Source organism: Onychostoma macrolepis, chromosome 15, assembly GCF_012432095.1.
Source record: "Onychostoma macrolepis isolate SWU-2019 chromosome 15, ASM1243209v1, whole genome shotgun sequence".
In the NCBI taxonomy this organism is placed as follows: Eukaryota; Metazoa; Chordata; class Actinopteri; order Cypriniformes; family Cyprinidae; genus Onychostoma; species Onychostoma macrolepis.
This window is the reverse complement of record NC_081169.1, coordinates 3,230,049-3,253,158: the sequence shown is the minus strand read 5'-3', so window position 1 is coordinate 3,253,158 and position 23,110 is coordinate 3,230,049. Positions and strand designations below refer to the sequence as shown.

Genomic DNA, 23,110 nt, shown 5'->3' with positions numbered 1-23,110 from the left:
CAACACAAATTTATTTATTTTATTTTTTAGTAATAAACTTTTGTTTTTAAAATAAAATTTGTGTTTCAGATGCAAATGATCAAGTTTCTCTTAACTCATGTGTAGTTTGTTGGTTGAACAGTTTCATTAGGACCACTTTCAATGCTCTGATGTGGTATTCATGAATTTACAAATACATCAAATTAGTTCCAAATATATAGGTCTTGGTCCAAGATGATCAAGGGCCTACAGGAACATTGTAACTAACAATCTTATCTTATATGGACATGTATTGTTTTAATTGATTTATTTAAAAAAAAAAAAAACAAGAGTTTTGTATTTTACGAAGGCATAAAATAATGTTATAATGCTAGGACTAAAAAGCCACATGAGATTACACCTCAGACTACTGTAGACTGTTATATTACTTATCCATTTATTATCTTAACTCTAGTTAGCCCACAAATTTGATTGGACAAGCAGTGTTCCAAAGAGTAATGATAACAGATACCATTACATATTAATCATTCACAGTTTTACAAAATATGTAATGCATGCTAAAACTGTTCACTGAAGCAAAAAGTGGTGTAGATACAATTTTCATTCAGAAATTACTAGTATTTTTTTTTTTTTTTTTAACAGTGTAGAGGTAAAATATATAAACAAATAATCTTTCACGTCTCAAACACCTCAGAGCACACCGTGAAAGTGCAGGAAAAAAAGAGAGATTTCACATTAAGTTCCTACATAGTCTGCTGCTGCACTGCTAGACAATCTGAAATGTCATTGACTAGAATGGAGGGCGGAGTCCACCTGTTTGTGAAATTGAACACCTCTTCTAGGAAGGATATACAGTAGTCTGCATGCAGCAGTCCAAAATGGGCGGAGACTGAAAAAGTGAGCTGTAACTTTGAGTGGAAGCCCCGCCCCCATTTGGATTTTCTCCCCCCACCGCTTTGTTTCAACAGTGGAAAACATTTATTTATTTTTTAGTCAATGAATGCTGCCAATGTTAAGCTCATTTTGTTTATTTATTTTCGAATCCGTTTCACTTTTGTGAAATTTATTACATTTATTTGCGGATCTTATTTTAGCTGCTAGTGAAACTTTCTGTTTTGCAACAATAATAACCCCAGCCTCGTTTTTGAGAAGAAAAAAAAAAAAAGGAAAATATGAAAGACGACATCAAAACTATCTAATTATTTTATCATTTTCAATTATTGCAATACATTTGTAAAAAAATAAATAAAAAAAGTTTAAAGAGACGAGTCACCTGAAACTTCACAAGCCCCGCCCACACGAGCTCCTTTCCATCATCCGTCTGCAAACAAACCCATGAGTGTCAACCAGAGGCTTCTCACCCACTCTCAGTCTCTCTCACACACGGAGACCTGAGGTACTCATTATTTCCACTCGTGACACGGGCGCTATGAGTCTGGGAGAAGAGCTGTGTTATAAAGCGCATAAGATGGAAGTGGAGGAAGACTTTTACTCGTATGAGTTCAGTAACGATGAAGACCTGCCGGTGTATCAGGACAGCGAGGATCTGTTCGCCGCGCTTCGGCAGAAGGAGGATGAGGTTCTTCTGGCTGCTCAGGTGGGAAATGCTCTGCTGCTGGAGAACAGACAGCTGAAGGACGAGAGAGACGCGCTTCACGACAAATACTCGCAGCAGCTGGAGGTCAGTGTCTCTGTTTCTCCGCAGCGTGTGTTTATAGAGAGTCGGCAGAATCCGTTTTTGTGTTCTTGTAAAGGTTTTTGTTTTACATAAAGCGTAATATTAATTTCTGTAACTATATGTTATTACATGTCTAATAGGTTTATGCACAGTGGTCCTAAAATGTTTGTGGACACTTAAGGCCGTTTAAAAGCATTTAAATGTAAATTATCGTATTAAATACGAAAACAAGTGAAATATGATGTTAGGATTTTCCTCAAAACTAATTTAACTTTTATGTATCAGGTGTCTTGATATTTTTTTAGTGGCTTAGTCAGTTTCCATCAGGTTCACACAGGTGTCTCCATTCTCAGCTCTGTATCTGTTGATTTATAGGCTTACTATATATATATATATATATTTTTTTTTTTTTTTTCCTTTGAATAGTTAACTTTCTATGAAGTAAATGTCACTTGCTTTGATTCTTTATCAAATGTAGGCTTATCAGACATTTTTACTTTTCAAATTATTTTGATGCCACTGTATAAATATTTAAAGGCATATTGTAGGCAGGTATTCAAAATTTAATGCAACATTAAATTTTATTTCTCTTTTAAAGAGGAAAAAAAAAGTGTTCTTTTCGTAGTTTTAGCATTTTCAAATAAGATCTGAAATGATAACAGGGCCACATCAGATTTCATGTTGGTGTTTTCTCATTTAATGATTGCAGATCCAATTCAGTTTTAAAAAGTTGGATGACTTTGAATATCAGATATTTTACCATAAAGGAATAGGTCTCCCGGAAATTAAAATTTTGTTATTATTTATTCACCCTCATGTTGTTTCATACACTATGCCTTTTCTGACATCTGTGGAAATCAGGGGTCAGTTGCATAAACATAGCATAGTTATGTCTTAAGTAGCCTACTAGATTGACTTACTAGCAGTTAACGAAGTGGTGATCAGTCTTAATTTTCTATTAATGTAATTTACTTAAAACGTTATGACCATTTTTGAAATTTTTGGATTATTTGGACATGTGGGTGTGTAAATGATGACAAATTTATTATTATTATTATTAAATTTTTGTCATTGGAAGTTCACTAAATGTCTACTAAAAATAATATATATATTATATATATATACAAAACAAATGTCATACATTCTACTAATAAGTAACTTTGCAACTACATGTTAACTAACCCTAAACTAACAGTCTACTAATACTCTGATGACTAGTTGACATGTAGTTGCAAAGTTACTTCTACTTAGGCGAATGTCTGCAGTGGACTGTGGTATTAAAGTGTGATATCTGAGATTGGTCGGTGTGTGTGTCCTCAGGAGCTGGAGCAGGGCAGGTACGAGCTGCGGGTCAAGCTGGAGGACTGTCAGGCGCAGTGGGGGGGTCAGGTGTCCGAGCTGGAGCGAGACGTGCAGGAGCTGCAGGTGCAGGTCCAGAGGCTGAGCCAGAGTCTGAGCGAGGCGGAGCGAGAGAAGAGCAGACTGAAGCATGAGCACAGCGAGCAGAGCCACAGACTCAGAGAACAGCTGCAGAGGGTCAGTGACACCTACTGTACATCACATCAACCACTCTTTATCTTTTCTCTTTTCAAGCATCACTTTTATCACGGTTACTGATCTGAATAAACACAAACCATGAGTACTAATCCTTTGTGCATAACTCATCCTGTAACACTGGAACTGCAGGCATAAAATAACAGCTCAAATGCAGCATTTGGCCAAAAACCTCCACACTCACTCACATTTGATTAGTAAATACATTTTTGCATGATATCATGATGAATTGTATTTAATCACGATTTCTGATTCTCATGATTTACACATGTACTCGTCTGCAATATCTGACTCCACAAGCTTTCGGTTGCCAGATTTCAAGAGATAAATCCCCCATTCAGAGCTTTTTTTCATAAATCTGTAATATTATTTTATTATTTTTTTTTGCCCAGTGGTTTATTTAATCTTCCCAACCTGGCAACTATGCACATGCATGCGTTCTCTCTACTTTACAGAAAAACGTGTTTTCTTTCATGCAGTCCTTTGCATTGTTTGCTGTGACTAAATCTGCAAAATGTAAATTAAATATTAAAATGAAATGTAAAAAAAAAAAAAAAAAGCCAATAATCGTGATTATTTTTTTTGAGCAAAATAATCATGATAAATCGTTAGACTGTTATCGCGCCACCCTATCATATGAAAATCATTGTAACCTATTTCCTCACTTATATACGTAGTGATCAAAGTGACAAGCCAGTTTTGATGATACGATCATTAAGGGCAGGTCTCTTTACACAATTGTTGCTTTGATTGTGTAATGAATGTGCCCTTTATTAGCCAGACAGCAAAACCAAACCACACACTTTACTGGAGCACACACGCATACATAAGACTCATAAAAGACTTGAACGATTATAAAGGCCAATAATGCAACTGATACTGTCTCTTGCTCAGATAAAGTTTACGTCACACTGTTCTTGGGCTCAGTGTAGCAGATACGATATGGAAAAATGAGCTGACATCTAAATATTGTGAATGCAGGGTGAGGAAGAAAGTCCATACAGTACATGCTTTTAGTAAATCTATGGGTTACACTTTACAGTATCAGTAAAAATGAATGATAAAGCATTTGTCTATAAGATTGGTTAATCTTAGTTATTAATATTTACTGTATTAATGCATTTTTAAAATAAAAAAGTTATGTTAAAATGAGTTAATGCACTAACGTGCACAAACAATGAAGAACTGTGTTTTTATTTACTAACATTAACAAACATTAATAAATGCTGGGGGAAAAAAGTATATTGCTCATTGTTGGTTAATGTTCACTAATGCATTAACTAATGTTAACGAATAGTAACGTATTGTAAAGTTGTACCGATCTATGAAATGACATGGTGGTCACATGTTGATTTTAGCTTTGTAAAGAGTGCACGATCACAGTGTTTGGCTCAGGGTTTGTGGCAGTGCTGTTTTGTGACATTCCTGTTTACTTTCCTCATCCTTTCCGGTTAATATGAGCGAAACCACAGCAACATCTGACTCAGATTCCAGAGATAGCAGTATTTAATTCATAAAACGTGTTACATTTCAGCCCAAAATCAAGAGAAAAAACAGGAAATTATATTTTGCATAAAGAAAATGAAACATATTTTAGGATTTAAAGATTTTGTTTGGTAACACTTTAGATAAGTGAACTTACATTCACTATTAACTAACAATTTTCCCTCAATAAACTCCTAATTTGCTGATTATTGATAGCAAGGTAGTTGTTGTTGTACTTATGTTTAGGTATTGGGTTGGGTCGGGTTAAGGGATCTAGAATATGGTCATGCATTATTATATTCTTTATAAGTACTAATAAACAGCCGGTATGCTAGTAGCATGCTAATAAGCAACTAATTATAGTGAATAGTGTTCCCAAACTGATTTTTTCTTCCACATAGTTATTTTGATAATAATTGAAGCTTGAATGTTTGTTAAATAATTCACATTATTCATAATATTTATTCTAATTGCATTTACAATAATACAGTAAAGTTTTACATTATTATAGTAAAAAAAATAGTACAATACATTTACTTTTTTAATCAGGAAAAAGTAAAGGCAGTGCAACAAATAACACCATGATGTATAAATACTTAATAACTAACTAGCTAACTAAATCAATAAATGCAAATTGGGTCACTTTATTTTAAGGTCCAACTCGCTATTAACAAACATTAAATATGACTTTTGCCTCAATAAACTCCTAATCCGCTGCTTATTAACAGTTAGTGCGGTAGTTGTTAAGTTCAGGTATTGAGTAGGATTATGGATGTAGAATATGCTCATGCAGAATATCTGCTTTATAAGCACTAATAAACAGCTAATATGTTAATAAGGTAACACTTTATTTTAAGGTCTCTTAACTAGTTGCTTATTAGCATGCATATTACTAGAATATTAGCCATTTATTAGTAGTAATTAAGCACATATCAATGCCTTATTCTACATCCCTAATCCTACCCAGTACCTAAACTTAACAACTACCGCACTAACTATTAATAAGCAGCAAATTAGGAATTTATTGAGGGAAAAGACATAGTTAATTGTGAATAAGTGTTCCCTATTCTAAAGTGTTACCATTAATAATAGGCATGCTAATGAGCAACTAGTTACTAGTGAGAATTGGTCCCTATACTAAAGTGTTAACATTGTATAGAGAGAGAGAGAAAGAGAGAGAAACGCAGGACAAGTAGCAGGACTTGTCCAAAAATCAAAACAAGGAAGAACTTGTTATTAAAAGGATTATTATTATTATTACTATTTGGGCAAAACATGCAACTCACCGCATTAATATAACTTTGGATTATAATTGAATACTGGAGTCAAAACAAGGTATTTTATAACAGCAATTTTACTGTTTTATTTATTAATTGATTTAAATCGATTGGAAATGTATTATAAATTCCAATGATTTTGTAATGAATTCCTTCTGTTTTGGAGTCCTTATAAGCTTGTTTCTGCCGCGGGATAGAAAAAGTAAGCATATAAATATATGGATTTACAATTGAGAAGAAAAAGTCCGAATTGTGCGATTTAAAAAATCACAATTAGCCTACCATTTTATTTTATTTTATTTTATTTTATTTTATTTTATTTTATTTTATTTTATTTTATTTTATTTTATTTTATTTTATTTTATTTTATTTTATTTTATTTTATTTTATTTTATTTTATTTTATTTTATTTTATTTTATTATTTTATTTTATTCTGTGGCAGAAAAAAATTATAAAACAACATAATTGCTAAATGTAAACTCTCTTTGTGAAAGAAAGTCAGAATTCAGAGTTTATATCTTGTTTATAATTCCATGGTGGAAACATCTCTGTGTCTTTTTCATGAGACGAGAAACCTAAATTTAGATCAACCTGCTCCTGTTGACTCATTCTGTGTGGAAAGCACTTTCACACACCCTCCTCTCAGACGCGACTCATATCTAATCTTGTAGATTTGTTATGCTCAAGGTCAAGGTTTGCAGATTTTTTTCTGTTTGCACACTTGCCAGGACTCCCAGTTCAAACTCATGAGGTAATTTAAAAAAGCTGTTAATGACATTTAAGCACAGTTTGGCATGACAGACAGGCTGTAGTCATGTATTGTTGTGAGTTTAGAGTAATGGCTAACTCATACCGTTCCACTCCCTCTCATCAACACACAACACACGTCACTACACTGAAGCAGCCGCAGCAGAGACTGTGTCTGTGAGCGTTTTTTCCAAGAAATCAAAGATCAGGAAACACTGATGTTTATGAATCCCATCCTGCTCCGAAGGAAGAGGAAGTATGTCTTACTCATTACACCACGGCTTCCACCATGTATATGTTTTTATTATAACTGCTCTCAAACGGGGGCCAAAGCGGAGTTACAGATAAGCGCCTTTTGTGCTGCGATTTCAGATGTGCTTTTGTCTGTTACGGTAAACAGCTCGTTTTGGGGTGTATGAAGCCTTGAATGGTGAGTATTTGTGTGTGAGTGTCTGTGTTTTGATATACTTTTGGGGACAAACGGAAACTTGTGTATATATGTGTGTGGACCAGTGTTTCCACAAAGACAGTACAACCTGAAACCAGCTTGATGAGCTTACTAAATACTGAATGTTTTCATCAAAATGCAGAAAGCTTTGTGTGAGTTTTATGATTAGGCAAGGTTAAATATGTGTATCTGTGAGTATTTCTTTCAGCCTGCTGTTTGTGACGTACTCGTAGTACCTAACAGTCTGTAAAAAGCGCAAAGAGAGTCTATCAGGAGAAGTCAGGGTAATTTAGAGGAGATCAGCCTCCCATGTTGTTTACAGAGAAGCCTTAAAACAAGCACTTGTTATTGCAGGAAAGCTGTGTCTTCCTGTTCCAGGGTCTAAACCTCTCGGGATGCTACAAACACGCTTGTTTAGACTTGCTTTTGTGATCATGTCTGAACCTAGTAGGATTTGACAAAAAAGCATAATAAACAAGAGCCTTATTCATATGCTTTGTAGAACATTAGTATAGTTATTATTCTAATCTACGACATTCCATGTTGCGATCCGGCCTGAATGATTTTCTTTCTTTATTTCACTGAGCACAGATTAATTCTTTTCCACATCTAAAGGAAATGAATAGTGGGGATGTCGAGTCTTCTGTCAGAGTTTTACTAACAAACATTCAGGAGTAACTTGGAAGTGTCGAGCTGTTGAGGTCATGCGACTCTGATTCAGCAAATCAGTCACAGTTTAATTGCATGGCTTCGTAAATCATTCACACTTGTCCTGTTCTCCAATCACTTGCTGTGAGGTGGACCAGTCTTATGTAATGCCACACCTGTCCTCAACAAACTGCACGATCTGAGGTATCATCCAAGCCATTTTCCAAAGTTTAATAGCTGTATCAGCAACAGCAACAGTGATGCTTTATGGCATGCAAACAAATTCCACAAATGGAATTACACTACTTGCTGAATTTCTTTACATTGTCTATAATCTCCACTAAAAGTGGTTCTTTGGCTCGTAATCATAAGGGAACCACTTTTGGTGCTGTATAGCACCAAATCTTGGTGCTTCAGTGGTTCTTCAGCAGTTCTTCACCAGTTCTTTGGGATGACTGAGGGGATACAGAACCTGTTAAGCTCCTGTATGGTTCTTCAGCGGTTCTTTGAGGTGATTAAGGTGTTATATAGCAACACTGCCGTACAAAGAACCTGTTAAGCCCCTTTAAAGGTTCTTTACGAGCCAAAGAACCACTGTTGGTACTGTTTAGCGCCATTTTTGTTGAAAAATGGTGCAATATGGCACCTCTTATTGTTCTACATAGCACCATTTGACAAAGGTCCTTTAAAGATAAGGTGCTATATAGCACCAAAAGTGCTTCCCATATGATTACGAGCCAAGAACCACTTTTAGTGCTATATAGCACCATGTTTTTAGAGTGTAAGTTGTATATCAGTGTGGTATAAGTAGTTTTTAGCCGTGTTTAGCACAAGCACTCAGGGAAATGTGTGATTGTCAGATGTCCAAAAAGGACAAATGGGAGCCTGTTTAGCAGAGTATCTGTAACCTTCACGGGACGGTTGTTTGGTGTTTTAGGAGCAGCATTCTTTATGACTGCATGCACAAAGCATGACAAGACTTATTCAGTGAAATAGTAGGCAAAAATCGAAAGTGAATGATAGGGACCATCAAAGACTGAGAAGAGTCGAGTCCAAACAACACAGAACTACTGCAGAAACATGACACCGAACCTCAATATTCACACTGAAGATCCTTTTTACACAAAACTGACAACAAAGCCAACATCCACGGAAACCACTAAAACTTTAAATTACGGACACCAGTGCTAAAATGCATAAAATATGGTGTCTGACCAAACAAATCACCTGACTTATCAAACCACTGTGGGCAGTTTTGGAGAGAAGAACGAATCCGATTCCCTCCTTCAGCATCTCTAAAGCAACTAGCTGATGCTCTGATAGACAACATTCAACTGAAGACCATTCAAAAGCTGTATGAATCTGTACTAAGACGGTTGACGGCTGTAATAAAGGCAAATGGTGGTAAAACACCTTCAGAAAAATATTGCCTATATTTTCCATTTTTTATGTTCAAACCCTGTAAGTCTAAAGTAGGGAATCTCCAAATTATGTAAAACGTTTAACAATACATAGTTACTTGTGCATACAGTTGTTTCCATAGGATCGTGTGCAACAATTATTTGTTTGTTGTATATTTTCTTATTGATCTTTTGAAGTTTCTTCCTTGAGCAAATTCACTATTTTGAACGCTTTTGTCTCTTCTAAAAAATATAGTATTTTAGCTAGTACTGCTAATGATGCAGTCCCTTCAGTGATACAATCTGATTCATTAATAAATTGAGATTTATTAGTTTGGAGATGCCAGGTTAATATGCTTCCTCAAGAATGCCGTCTGCCTTGGGGCATCAGCTCAGGTATTATAACACTGGAGTCCGAACAATGTATTTGATAATAGTAGTTTTGCTGTTTTATTAGATGTTTTTGGAGTCAATTCTTCCTGTTTTGTAATCCTCTCTATGTCGTCTTTTATGATCTAATGCTCCTGTTGACTCATTTTGTGTATAAAACACTTTCTCACACATTTCTTTCCAATTGGACTGGTATCTAATCTAATATCTAATCAGATTTGTTATGCCAAGGCCAATGTTTACACACTTTTTCTCTGTGTTTGCACACTTGCAAAAACTCCCAGTTCTCACTCATGAGCTCATTTGTATTTTCTTGTTGGTTTTTCTTCTGAATTTTGAGTTAATTTACTATTTTGACAGCTGTGTGTCATGCAAAAAAAAAACATTATTTTAGCTAGTACTGCTATTAGTTCATCAAACTGACAAGATTGCATCAGAAATAAGATCCTCAGAAATAAATTGAGATTCATTAGTTTGGAGACGCTGTCTGGCTTGGGGCATCAGCTGGCAGGAGCGTTACTGAATGCAACAATGCACTGGTTAACGTTGGCCAGTCCTGAATAGCCCTTCCCTCATGGGACCACTAACCTTGTGGTGGCTGGTAGTTGAATCTAATTGAACCAGGACCCCTCCATATGCTGTTGAGCGTGGGGTCATTCCCGCCCCCGTCCCATAAACGCTCACATCTGGCATGAGGATGCCTCTGCCAAGACCAAGATGCCAAGCTGCATCTGTCATGCGGCTCTTTGATCAGGTTCTGAACGCGTGTGATGCACACTGACGTCTGTCCAGTTTTCTGCTGATTCAGGTTCATCACCAGAGGCCCCCGATCGGCCAATGCATGCTTTGTTCAGCTCTTATCAAGCGAACTTAACTCCTTTTCATTGTGAAAATGGGTCGCATTCCTTAGTGGAAAAACACGTATTTTTGTTGTTGTTACTTTCTTTTCTCAATGTTGCTGCTTCTGGATATCACCCATTTGATTTATGAACATATTTGAAAGCTGAAAATGCGTTCGGACACTGAGTGTTTTGATTAGTGAGCTGTGTTGTGTATGTTTAGGGAATGGAAGTGGAGCGAGCCATGACCAGCGAGCTTCAAAGACTGAAACAGGAAATGAGAGAAAGAGGGCAAGCCAGACCCCAGGACGAAGAAATCATCAACGCTCTCAGAGAACAGGTGAGAAACTGTTCATATTCACACACTGCATTGTATTTTATGCTACTAAACAGTATATACAGTAATTACAGTGAAAATATGCTAAAAAAAATAGTCCTATACTGAATCTCCTGCTGTCCATGCATGCTTGTTTATTAAATGTTATGCAACAGTAAGTTACAGATCTCAAAAAGCGCTTTCACTGTTGTATCATTACGTTTGTGTTTGTTTGTGGCATTCTGGACTAGACAATAGCTGTGCCCCAATTCAGAGGCTGCATCCTTGGAAGGACGCAGACTTCAAAGGCCACACCTTCACCTTAAAGGTCGATCCGAGCGAAAGCAAAACAGGGCTCACAACCTGCCTAATATGTTCTCCTTGGTACATTTATGAACATAAAAGTATAAATCTACAAAATAGCATCTTAGTAAGACATACACCACTTGAAAGTGTTGTTTTGTAATGTTTAAATCCAACACTTAAAGGGATAGTGCACCCAAAAAAGAAAAAGAAAAGGAAACTTCTGTTATCATTTACTCACCCTCAAGTTGTTCTAAATCTGGATGAGTTTATTTCTTCTGCTTAACACAAAAGAAGATATTTTGAAGAAGCAAACAGTTTCTGGTCCTCATTGACTTCCATAGTATTTCTTTTTTTCCATACTATGGAAGTCTCTGGGGGCCAGCAGCAGTTTGGTTTCCAACATTCTTCAAATTCCATTTCATAGAACAAATAGAACAAAGAAGATCATAGATTAGAGTTTGGAACGATATGAGGGTGAGTATGAACTATCCCTTTAGATTTAAAATCTTAATCCAGGATTTTTACTCAATAAAAATCCTGTCGTCACTGGTGTGCAATGAATCTTGGGCCGGGATGCGAAGGATCCCTCTGTAGTAGCCTTCATGGCCTGGGAAACGATGTTGCATTTAAAGGAGTCTTTGAATTGGGACAGCTTTCATTGTGCAGCTGCGACCCATTTGGTCTTCAAATGCAGCCTTCAAAGCATGCAGCCTCTGAATTGGGACGCAGCTACAGAATGCAGTTCTTTGAAGAAGTTCACCATACTCGAGCCCTTCATTGTGGACAGCAAGCAAAACTGTTCACCTTCTATTCAATTATTATAATTGCATGCAAACATAACTATTTTACTGTAACTAGAACCACATGATAAAGTGAACGTGAATGATTGTAGAATTTGCTGACTTACAGAACAGTGTAGGGTAAGAGCTGTAGTAATGTGTGTGTTTGTGTGTTTTCAGGTGGCAAGGCTCACGCAGCGGGAGCAAACACTCGAGCAGCGCTTGAAGATGACTTGTCATGAGAATGAGGAACTAAAAGACACTGTGTCCACATTACACGCACGCCTGGATCTACAGGAACAACAGAGTCGCACACACATACAACAGGTTAGGTCGCTCACACACACAGACACACACACACACTATACTCAACTGAGCAGAATGTGTACACAGAATGTGTGGTCTGTAGTTTAAGTGAAACTGGAATCTAGTAGTTCAGGATTTGTCTCTCAAAATTTAAACACAGTCCTTATGAACAGTAAAAATATAGTCATATGACCAGAGATTAATGACATTTTCAAATGCTCATGTTCAGTCAGTATGTTAGTACAAGAAGAAGTCTATTGTATAATATTTAGGCACCTCACAATCCAATCTGATTCCAATTCTGATTCTTGATAATGAGTTGACCGACTTATCAAATCAAATTTATTTGTGCATTTTATTAAATGACTTATAAAAGTACTTTATAAAAATAATTGCAAATTAATAATAAAGCAGAACAATTGCATGTTAAGAATTATAACAAACCTAATTCATAAATCAATAAAGGGGAACAAAGAAACACACGACATGCAATAAAACACAAGGTGCTTTTATTATCTGAGAGTGCTTTAAATATTACGTTTTCTAGACAAGCGCAGTTATGGATTGTTCTGTTTTTCTCTGCGTTATTGCGGCAGCTCTAATAGGCTGCATTCACAATAATGCACAAATCTATTTCAACATATCAGATGTTTTGTTCTGTCTTTAAGACATAACCAATTGTGTTTACATTAAATTTGCATTATAAAAGCATTTTATAATGCAAGGCTCACACAGTCATGCACAGTCACGTGCCACGAGCGCCTTCAGAATGATCACACAGGTGCACGTGAGCATTTGAAAGCAGTTGTCTGTCAGTAAGTGAGCTTCAAGTATCCAATAAGTGCTGCATTCCAAACAGCATACATGATGCTTACAGAAGCATTTGGAAGGGAAAACATGGAAATACTGGCGGGTGAATCCACATGTTTCTCAGTGCATATTCTGCGCAATGAATCCACAATCATGAAACGTCATACAAGTTTATATACTTATTTGATGTTGTGTGTTTGAATACGACTGTCTCTAGCGTGCACAAACAGAATTGATTCTGAAATGTTCAGGTTTGATTCAGAATTGTTGAAGAGATTCATGATGCATGAGAGAATCAGAGTCTGAATTAAACCAGGGCTCCAGGCAAAAATGGACAAAAAAGTTTGAAAAAATATGTCCCTCATAAATGTAAAAAAATGTGAATTTCAGGGTAAATATACTGGCTCTTATATGTATGTAATTTGCAATTTTTTTCTCTGTCCCAGCTGGCAGAGGCCTGGAGAGAAGTGGATGGGGTTCGTTCCCGGGCTCAAGAGCTGCAGTCTCAGGTCAAGGAGCTGCAGGAGGAGGTGGCCCTCCAGGAGAAGAGTCACAATGACTCGTCTTTACTGTCTGAGCTTGAAAACAATCTGGACACTGCAGACTGGAGCCTGGACAAAGAACAGGTGATGCACTGTAACCTGATAATGTCAGACTGGACCACATTCTACTTAAAATGAATGTGTTACAGAAGAAGAGACCTGTGTTCATGTGGTAATTCATCTCAGTTGAATTGATTTTTAGCTACACACTACACATAGAGCTATATGAGTCCTGCAATGGAAAAATACATACAGGGGTTTTAGTTAACGCCCTCTGTGCTGATTTGCTTTTTGCGCAGTTCACTTTCTCTGTCCAACTGCACTGGAGACACAAGGAGTGAAGGTGTACAAAATATCCAGATACAAAATGCATGTTAATGCTAGTTGTACAGTGCGTCAATCTGTTTGTGTCATCCGTTAGACGTGTGTGTGAGACCCCCTTAATATTTAAAAGCCTTGATTATTTTGCACAATGCAGTATACTAGAGGATACGCAGAAGTGGAATCCCAGAATGCATTGCAACAACAAATGTATGAAACATGGCGGGCGAGTCGAGAGACATTTCATTTAGACCTGAAAAGTGTTATTTAAAGAAAATTTCAGTACAAATTATGCATTTTACTACAATTTGCAATGTTATTAGTGCTGTCAATCGATTAACTGATTATTCACACATTTTTCTTTAATTAATCATGATTAATCACACCTAAAATTAAAATGATGCAATCATAAATATTTTAGCAGATTGAATGCTGAAGCAGACAGCAAGACAGCTCTCTAGGTTTTGGAACAAAGCTAAATACATTTAAGAGATTTACATTGATGTCTGTTAATGTGATATTTGGACACAACTAGAAGATGTGTCTCGCCCAGCAGGTCTGTCGGGAGCTGCACTGCATCCTGGAACTGCTGCAGCCTGTGGCCTACAGATCAGAAGCTGAGCAGGACTCAGATGACAGCCTGCAGGGCATGCTGGGACAACTGAAACACACAGCACAATGGATAGCACACAGTGAGACGCTACAGGTACAGCTGTTTTCTATGGGACATATAAAGTGCTGCATGTAATGGATCTTCTTGCCTGGAGTATTTTGACATCTCGTACTGTATCACATTTCAGCAACAATGATTCACATTCATCACATTCTTCACAAGCATCTTCGTACTGCATGTCTTCGTTCAGACTACATCGGGTTGTGTTCTCATGGCTTTTGTTTTGTCATTGGGTAAATCTCACATAACCTTCCTGGATCATATTCCAAACTGGCATCAAACAGGGGAAATATTTTGATGTGATTAAAGAAAATGAAGAAATTTTCTTTCCAATGCAAAAACAATGCAGAAATAATCAAATAAATACATTTTAAAATAAATAAACTGTTGTAGTATTTGTGCATTTATTGTACAGTATTAAAATACATTTAATATTATATACTGTAATACTATTACAGTTTTTTGTACTAAAATTGCGTAGTATATTAGCATTATCACAAAAGAGAATAAAGAGAAAAACAAAAACTCAAACTCACATTCAGATGCATTACAGAAAATGGACAGAAAAAATAATGTTATGGTAATATTAAAAACGCTCTGTTTGCTTATTCAAAAAAGGCTGTATTTGCTTAATGCAATTTTATTTATTTACTTGTTTGTTTGTAGGTAAAATGCCAACTGGATGTGTTTTTGTGAGATTCACCCGATTATGAATGGAGGAGAGTGGATCTGAATATATGTTAATATATTAATTATCTTCAATTTGCATCAGTAATTGCTGCAACTGCTATTTCTGTGAGCTCAAACAGCACATAACATAAAATTAGGATTTAATAATGTACAGTATGTTTAATGCACAAAAGGTTTGATTTCCCACTATGCTACTGATGCATTATTGACCTAGTTTGGCAAGTTGTGTACTGAAGTGGGAATTGCGTCAGAGGTTTTGTTCAGGTTGGGGTGTGTTCAGTGAGGATCAATGAAGCCACAAATGTAGCCAGAGGTAGAGAGTGAGAGAGAGAGATTGAACAGAGGGCCATTTATGCTCGTTACATGATACTGATGCTGTAGAGAGATACACCCTGCCGTCACAGTCTTAACAAAGACCACGCTTGACAAATCCTCCCAGCGTAACCAGCATGCAGTGCTGAACGCTCCCGTATATCATTTGTGTCTGCAGGAGAAGAGGAAGTCCATTGTGGGATCGGTGAGCGATCCGTGTGAGAATGGCGTCCGGATACAGGAGCTGCAGGATCAGGTAACAGTTTTCATGCGTTAAAGCTTTCAGCCACGTCTAACGGCAGCCCAACACCACTGCCACTGACCTGGGCTCAGTTCCTTACAAAATGCATCCATTGTTTGGAGGGCCTGGCAACCCCTGAGGGATTGTTTTACAAAGATTCACTGCTTTTCTGACTGAGATTCACAGCTGTATGAAGACAGTCAACAAATGCAGTCAAGTGATGAATTTATTGCTTTCAGGAAGGAAAGAATACTTAGTCAGGGTTCCTTAAAAAGTCTTAATTTGCGCCTCCACAAATTACAGCCTTAAAAAGTTCTTAAATCAAAGCAGAAAGTCATTGCATTAAATAATAATAATACAAGTATTTTTGTCTTGTTTTCCAATTCAAATAACTAAACATCTTTAAATCAATATATATTTACAATATGAAATGCAAAATAAAGTCTTGAGATATAGATTAAGTAAGTTTATGCTTAAAACAAGAGCAATTATCTTTCAATAGGGATTGAAAATTATTTTGAATTTGAATTAAGTTGATTTTTAAACCCGTTATACTTGTTTTCTTAAATGTAATTGTGCTTTGCAAGTAAATGGATCTTGATTTAAGAATACAAAACATACTGAGGAACAACCTTGTGTAGACGGAAGGAAGAAACCCCGTGTAGTGAAACTAGTCCTCATTGACTCTCTTTTGGGCTTCACACTTTCATTTGGTGAAGGTGAAGTGTTTCATTTCTGAAAAATTTCCATTTGCTAAACTAATGATGCTTTCACTCCTCTCCTTGCATCACTGGTCCAAAAAATGACGCTTCACCTTTAAACCCACCATTAACATCACCCTGGCTTATCTTCTGTGTTTTACACGGTTTAGACTTTGCCCTGGGTTTCACGTCAGTCCTGGATGGGCAGGTTTTGTGTTTTCATGCCGTACATGTATAAACTCTGGGTTAGCATTCTTTATTTGCATATTTACAAGGATATTAACATTGATTGGACAAGTACAGAAAACTCATAAATATTTAATGAAACGCAAATATACAGTAGTTTTAGAAGCGCCTGTTTGTTTCTAAACAACTCACTGTAACATTTGCATCTGTACAAATATTTTAAATATTTCACGGAAATGTATATACAGCATTTAAAAGTGTTGAGCTTATGCTTAAATGCATAAAATTAGTCTTTCAAACAAAACACACCTTTAAGATTACAAGCAGAGTGAATACAGAGTATGCGTGTGTGACCTGTGCCTTTAGCATTTTATGTGCTATTAATATGATTACTAGCAGTATTAGACTTTTTAATCATCATTTTGGGCTTTTCTCTCAGAATGAGCGTCTCGTAGCAGAAAACAGCGAGCTGAAGCTGCGAGCAGAGAGACTTGTGGAGCAGGAAGTACTTCAGCAGGCCATAAAGGACCGCGATGATGCCATCACTAAGTAAATATTGAACATTTACTTGGTATTATGATTCTATAAATGTTTATGAGAAAGTAAATTCATTATCAGTTATGAGTGATATTCTTTGGAATAGATGCTTCAATATTTTTGTCTAACAGAAAAGTTATTTGTATGGTTCTTAAGACAATGTTATATTGTTGTAAATGATGTATTGCAATGATAGTGTTGCCATGATTTGTTGCTGATATGGCGTTAAAACTTAAATAAATAAATTGTCTAATAGAAAAGAAGCATTTTGAATGTTTTCGTGTTGGTTTTCTGTCATGCAGGAAGACAGCGATGGAAGCAGAGCTGCTGAGAACTAAACATGACATGATGTGTTTGAACAACCAACTCCTGGAAGCCATTCAGCGCAAACTACAGCTGTCACAGGAACTGGAGGCCTGGCAGGTGAGACCTGTTTTTAATTACAACAGTTTCATTATCAAACCTCTCAGTCCTCACTTACTGAGTAATTAGGATTAGTTTCTTGCTCCTTGCTGGGTTTAGAAGGTGTGTTTTGTCTGTTAATGATGTTTTGGATACTCTGTCGCCCTCTGCTGTTCTCAGTGGAGGTTTGCAGCTGTTTTCAGTGCTGTGTAACTGCTTTTCAGGGCATTAAATGAGAGCAGATCAAATTGAAATAATAATGTATAACTCTCTTTTGTAAGTGAATGTGTTCATGTTCTCAAAACTGCCTGTTCTTATTCAGCAGTCAAAAGAAGTTCATTAGTTAAAGCCAGTGTTATTTTAGCATCATTGAGATACTATTACAGATTTGATTAATATTTAGAATCATTAGTTTTAATTTGATAGATTTTCACTGTTCAATTTAAAGTTTTAGTAATTTTATGTTTTGTGTTGTTGTTAGTATTTTGTTTTATTTTTATGTCTATATTATTATAGTTATTTTAGCACATTAAATTCAAAATAAATTGAAAAATGTTGCCTTGGCAACTGGCTAAAATATTTATTTATTTATGTTGGTTAACATTTAACGTTTATGGTAACACTTAGTATAGGGACCAATTTCACTATTAACCAGTTGCTTATTAGCATGCCTATTATTAACATATTGGCTGTTTATTAATACTTATAGAGCGTTTATTCTACATGACCATATCCTAACCAATACCTAAACTTAACAACTACCTTGCTGACTATTAATAAGCAGCATATTGGGAGTTTATTGAAGCAAAAGTTGTAGATGATGGTTTGTTAATATTGAGAATGGGACCTTAAAATAAAGTGTGACAAAGTTTATTTTATTTCAAGAAACGATCATGTTTTTGTATGGTTTTAATTTTAGTTTCAGTTGTATTTTTTTTGGTAAGAATAATAACTCTGTACCCTATGCTCCTAAATGTTGAAGACACATTATTTATTTGCTATAAAAAGAGATTGTTTCACATTTCTGCATTGCTATCAACTAGCACATACACACAAATAAAAATTACAATGTGCAGAAGAATGCATTTATAATGATTTATTGCACTTGTACCGAATACTTTGCGTGGATATGTTGAAGTAGATTTCTAAAATGTTATAATTTATGATGTTTGTGAACTATTCATGTGTCCCTGCAGGACGATATCCAGGTTATCATTAATCAGCAGCTGAGGAGCCAGCAGCAGACAGAACAGCTTCAGAAGAGACCAGCGGGGCGTCTTTCTTTCCTGCTTAAGTCCAGACGGCCGTCCTCTTCCCCCTCCACGATATCAGAGATCACCCCGGAGCAGAACCAGACGCCCTGGAGAGACTGGCTCAAACGCAGCAAATAAACTCACCTACAGGAACATATCAGACACTCTGCTGTCAATGCCAAAGACACTGACCATGTTAGAAAACAATATTTTGAAGAGAGAGAGAGAAAGACATGTTCTTAGAAAGAAAAAAAACTTCTCATTCAAAAACAAATTGTAGATTAATTTCACAAAAATATGTTCACATTTCTACCCAAATTCAAAAAACAAAAAGAAGAAATATTTTGTTTAAAGATAATGAAACATTTTAGAACTTAATAGAATGCAATTTTAGAAATGGTAATGGAATGTGCTGTAATTATCTCATTGCAAAATATGATGTCTTCTTTCTTTTTGTTGTCTTTGGAGTGAAATGTGTTCTGAAAGGTTTTTGTGAGATTCAGTTGTATAAAATAACTATTTATACTTAATGCAAGTAATGAAAGAATGAATACACTGACATCATGCTGGTCATGATCTTGTTGATTTTAATGGCATTTAAGATAATAACATTATGTAATAACTTTAATAGAACAAATCATTTACCTGAACTGCACATGAAGGAACGTCTCAGAGTGAAATACTCCAGATGGTGCTTAAGAGTTGACTGACGTTCAGTTCACTAATGCTCTGTATCATATGAAGGATCTGTAGCGCTCAGACTCGTGACATTGTCATGATTTACAGAAGAATTCCAATGATTCAAATGTTCATGGCTGAAACCCTTTAAAGTACTCTTCTGTGTATCACTAATGCAGTTTTGTTTTGCAAGTTTTGTATGTAATTTATATCTTTGTCAATGTGACATTTGTACAATTAAATTTTTATGTAAAGCAGTGTCTTTAGGATATTTATTAAGGAATGCATGTGCACATCAGGCTTCAGTAAAAGTATAAAATAAAATCAACTTTATAAAGCATTATAACACCAGTAGACATTGATATGTTCATTTAAGTAGATCTGTAAGAGCATTCAAGCCCAGTTGGCAACTGATGTTGAAAAGACATCAAATTGACATCAAACATTGGTCAAAAAAAAAAAAAAAGGTAAAATGTGCAAATCAAACTGGCATCAAAAACGTTACATGATGTTGATTTAGTCTAAATTGAATGTCAGACATATTGGCCTACACATACATTCAACCAATTAACTTCCTATTTTCACCCAATTACCGCTGGAAGAAATGTGCATGTTTGACCTGCTTTTTTATGTCAATTTGATGTATTTTCAACATCAATTGCCCACAGGGAAGGCAGTCTTAACTTTTTAATCTGATTTTTTCCATGCATAAATTATTCCGCCATTCTTTTTGATAAAGCTACTGTTTCAAACTTTTTTCAAATTTGTCCCCAAAATCTACTTTCCCTAAAGACACAAAATTATCAAAAAGATTTGGATTCATCAAATGATTTAGAAGATATAGTTTGATGTGTGTTGAATCACGGCTACAAAATCAGTCAAAAGGTTTAAAATATATAAACCAACTGATTTAAATGGCTAAAATTAAATAACATTTCTGTCATTAGTGTCTATAGATGACACAATTTTGTGTGAATCAGTGAAGGGTTTAGGAGGAGATCAAAAATGTTTTGGCAACTCAAAAAAACATCCTGTATGACAACACATTATACTAATGTTGTCCACTAGAGGGGATAGAATAGGATTCCCTTTCGAATGGGAACTCTACGCTGCGTCCCCAAGAGGGTGCTTATGGGGAAGTGTCTTCGCTGAAGCATGAGTCTAAACACGACAATGAACTTGACATTGGCAGGCGGCAGCCCATGACGTCACGACAAGTGCACCCGAGAGTATAAAAGGGAACCCGTTAAAAAAATGTAATCCTCTTTCTTGTCTTCAAGGAACTATGGCAACTGCGAACTTTAGGAAACGTGTTCATCCGTGTCAGTGTTTCTTGACACCTGGTGACATGCATGTAAGGTGAGGAGCATGCACGCTCAGTCCTTGAGGGGGCTGTTTGCGTGCATTGCGACCGCTTTTCATTGAGGAAGCTTCGCTCTCATCTGTCCCTTTTCTCGAGGGAATTGGGACAGCCATCTCTACCCTGTGGTTCAGGGCCTGCTGCAGCCGAGGTGAGTAGGATACTGCAATCATGGGGTTCGCATGTGGAACTTGTCAACTAGTTTGAGAAAGGTATGAGTATTTCTTATTCATCGGCGGCGGGCAAGAGCGAGCTGCAGGATGATGACGTACTGTCTCTCACGTCATCCAATCCGGCAGTGAGCGCGTTCCTCGCTTCAAGCCAAGATGAGCAGAAAGAGGCTGCTGAGATCGATGATATCTCTGATCACTCACAGCCCGCCTGCCCCACATATGACGAGCTGTTGGATGTTATGTATCGCGCCACGGAAAGATTAGATCTGCCATGGAAGCACGAGAAGTGCGAGCCCCCTCGTGGTCACCTCGATGAACGCTTTTTCTCAGGACATAACTGGCCAGCTCGTATTAGTCTTCCCATTCTGCCAGATCTTCACACTGAAGTGCGGAGAGCATGGAGAAAGCCATATTCTGCTCACATTCATTATACACAAGCAAACTATGCTGATGTGGATGGAATGCAGAAATATGGATATGTGTTGATGCCTCCAATTGAAGAGACCCTGGCTAGCTATCTCTCGGTTGGTGAGGTATCCGCATTGAAGATGGTGTCTCTGCTGACTAAGCTGCTGTGTGTTACATCACGGCTGAACGGCAGAGCATATGCGAGCAGCAAGTCAGGCTGGGACTGCTTTGCACACAATGGCTGTGTTGCAAGCCTACCAGCCTGACCTGCTGAAGGATCTGGAGCAGGGCCAAAATTTGTAAAAAATTTGGCTGTCCGTGCCACTGAGCAAACGGCTGCTGCTGTCGGTCGTTCGATGGCGGTGATGGTGGCTATGGAGAGACATCTGTGGCTAAACCTGGTGGATATCGGGGAAAAAGAGAGAAAAAAATTCAACAGGATGCACTGGTTTCACCTTCCGAGCTTTTCGGTGCATCCATTGAGACAGTGATTGGGAAGTATTGGGAGGCGACGGTGCTCTCCGCTGCTTTTAAAACCTTTATGCCGTGCCGGTCCAAGTCCAAGCCTCAAGCCATGAAGGAGGTTGGCTCGTCCCAGTCTGACGACCGGAGGCAAGACCAGAAGGCTAGCACCGCTTTTCGTGCTCCCCCTCCTTTGAAGGGTAGAGCACGGAGGAGGCGCGAAGCTAGAGGGAGAAGGAAAGATCTCAGAAGTGGTCCAGAGTAATCGCTCTGAGCACTCTAGAATACCAGAGGCTAATTAGCATCTGCCTCCTTCCCATTTTTGCTATTTACTGTGAGCGTCGTTCGGCCTCCTCTCGCTAGAGAGTTATTTTCTTTGAGGCCTCAGCTCGCCAGAGCTCTGTTAGGACAGCATCTGTGAGTTGTAGGCTCTCTGTGAGCTTCCTTACAAGATGTCCTGAGTGTCGATCGTAGTTAGGCCCCTTCTTGTTTTTGAGAATCATCATTTGAGGCCTCCGCTCCTAGAGCTCAGCCATTTACTGCGAGCGTCGTCAGGCCTCCTTTCGCTACAGAAAGTTATTTTCTTTAAGGCCGTCGTTCACCTAGGGAACCACTAATACAGCATCTGTGAGTTACAAGATGTCCTGAGCACGGGGTGTAGTTTTAGAGAGTCGTCATGCTGAGGCCTCCGTTGCTAGAGCTCGAGAAAATAACATCTACTGCGAGAATAGTCAGGCCTCCTCTCTCTATACAGAGTTTTTTCAATGAGGCCTCTGCTCGCCAGACAGCCTCTGCGAGTTGTAGGCTCTCTTGAGCATCCTTACAAGACATCCTGCGTGTGGAGTATAGTTAGGCCTCCTCTTGTTTTAAAGAGTCGTCATGCTGGGGCCTCCGCTCCTAGAGCAGGGCCATTTACTGCGAACATCTTCAGGCCTCCTCTCAATACAGAGAGTTATCTATTGAGGCCTTAGCTCCGCTAAGACAGCACATGTGAGCTGTAGGCTCTATTTGAGCCTCCTGACACGATGTCCTGAGCGTGGAGTGTAGATAGGCCTCTTTTCGAGAGTTGTCATGCTGAAGCTCGGCCATTTACTGTGAGCGTCATCAGGACTCCTCTCACTATAGAGAGTTATTTTATTTGAGGCCTCCACTTGCCAAGGGCTCTGCTAGGGCAGTATCTGAGAGTCGGTCGTAGTCAGGCCACTTCT

General features: G+C 37.4%; 1 protein-coding gene across 1 annotated transcript; it reads left to right on the top strand.

Annotated features, from left to right (window-relative positions):
- Window positions 1-1,051: 1,051 nt before the first annotated feature.
- On the top strand, window positions 1,052-19,757 carry si:ch211-235m3.5 (BICD family-like cargo adapter 1). The gene is made up of 10 exons (XM_058799048.1): window positions 1,052-1,660; window positions 2,978-3,193; window positions 10,670-10,786; window positions 12,028-12,174; window positions 13,410-13,589; window positions 14,383-14,532; window positions 15,680-15,757; window positions 17,069-17,178; window positions 17,469-17,589; window positions 18,765-19,757. The coding sequence occupies exons 1-10, from the start codon at window positions 1,409-1,411 to the stop codon at window positions 18,957-18,959; spliced, it is 1,566 nt and encodes a 521-aa protein (XP_058655031.1). The 5' UTR covers window positions 1,052-1,408; the 3' UTR covers window positions 18,960-19,757.
- The last annotated feature ends 3,353 nt before the right edge of the window (window positions 19,758-23,110 follow it).

What these genes read in the sequence shown, in the direction of transcription:
- si:ch211-235m3.5 (XM_058799048.1), top strand. Translation starts at nt 1,409, where the DNA reads ATGAGTCTGGGAGAAGAGCTGTGTTATAAAGCGCATAAGATGGAAGTG. An exon ending in AATACTCGCAGCAGCTGGAG is followed by an intron (nt 1,661 to 2,977) that starts GTCAGTGTCTCT and finishes GTGTGTCCTCAG; the next exon opens with GAGCTGGAGCAGGGCAGGTA. An exon ending in TACAGGAGCTGCAGGATCAG is followed by an intron (nt 15,758 to 17,068) that starts GTAACAGTTTTC and finishes CTTTTCTCTCAG; the next exon opens with AATGAGCGTCTCGTAGCAGA.